At 38.1% G+C, this 867-nt stretch overlaps 1 protein-coding gene across 1 annotated transcript in view; it reads left to right on the plus strand.

The window, feature by feature from the left end:
- The window catches only part of LOC119594578 (xylosyltransferase oxt-like), a gene marked incomplete at its 3' end in the record, with an annotated part of 30183 nt that overhangs the window by 27635 nt on the left and 1681 nt on the right, over window positions 1-867 (plus strand). The window contains 2 exon segments of the mRNA XM_037943615.1: window positions 71-190; window positions 317-541. Of these exon segments, the coding sequence (XP_037799543.1) occupies window positions 71-190; window positions 317-541 (345 nt within the window).

Genomic DNA, 867 nt, shown 5'->3' on the forward strand with positions numbered 1-867 from the left:
GTAGATGAGTGAATATATATTTTTTTCTGTTGCTTTCTTTTTGCTTAATAGGGTATATGTTTTTATACAGGGTCAGCTGGTGCAGTATATTGGAAATGTAGATGGCCAAGGTACTTTCCATCTTGAGACCTGGGTTTTCCCACACGTCAAGTATCGACCCCTCTTTAACCAGCGATACGAGAGGCTTTTGGTAATATTCCATGAAAAGGTTTATATGTAATGATCCCTAATGATTTAAAAAAATATCAAAGATTTTCCTCAGATCACTTGACCTGCCTTTGAACATAAAAAATATCCACAATAACTAAACTTCCAGAGCATTGAAGTTGGGACGGACTTTGACGTTAAGGAGCAAGTGTTTCGCAACTTTGGCATTCCCTTTGGGCCCAACAGCGACATAACTGTTGTCACTCGATGGGGAGCTGGTATCAATGCTGATGGGTTGCCAGAGGAAGGTGTTGAACAGCCCACGCTGGTGCTGAGCGATCCAACTGCGTCTGTTGCAGCTGGAGAGGAGATCACAGTTGATACAGGGGAACAGGTTGGTCAATTTGTCAATTTTTTTTCTGTGAGTTTTATGTGCAGTTTGTGTCATTTTAATTTTATCTGTCTTTTGGTGATTGTAATTTGAAAGGACATTGCTTTTATTATGTTGAATGGTACCTTTGCTACTCTCAGATGATTTAAAGATATTCAATGAATTGTATGCTTTATCTGTTAGTCTTTTTCTTATACAATATTGGATACACCAGAAATGAAAGACAATTTATTACTGCTTTATCTACAGCATGATTTGTATGCAGTATGTCCTTGTACATGTCAGATATGTAGCAGGAGATTCAAGCTATGGTCTTTATTCGTAGGTTT

The sequence above is a fragment of the Penaeus monodon genome, chromosome 34, assembly GCF_015228065.2.
Source record: "Penaeus monodon isolate SGIC_2016 chromosome 34, NSTDA_Pmon_1, whole genome shotgun sequence".
NCBI lineage: Eukaryota > Metazoa > Arthropoda > Malacostraca > Decapoda > Penaeidae > Penaeus > Penaeus monodon.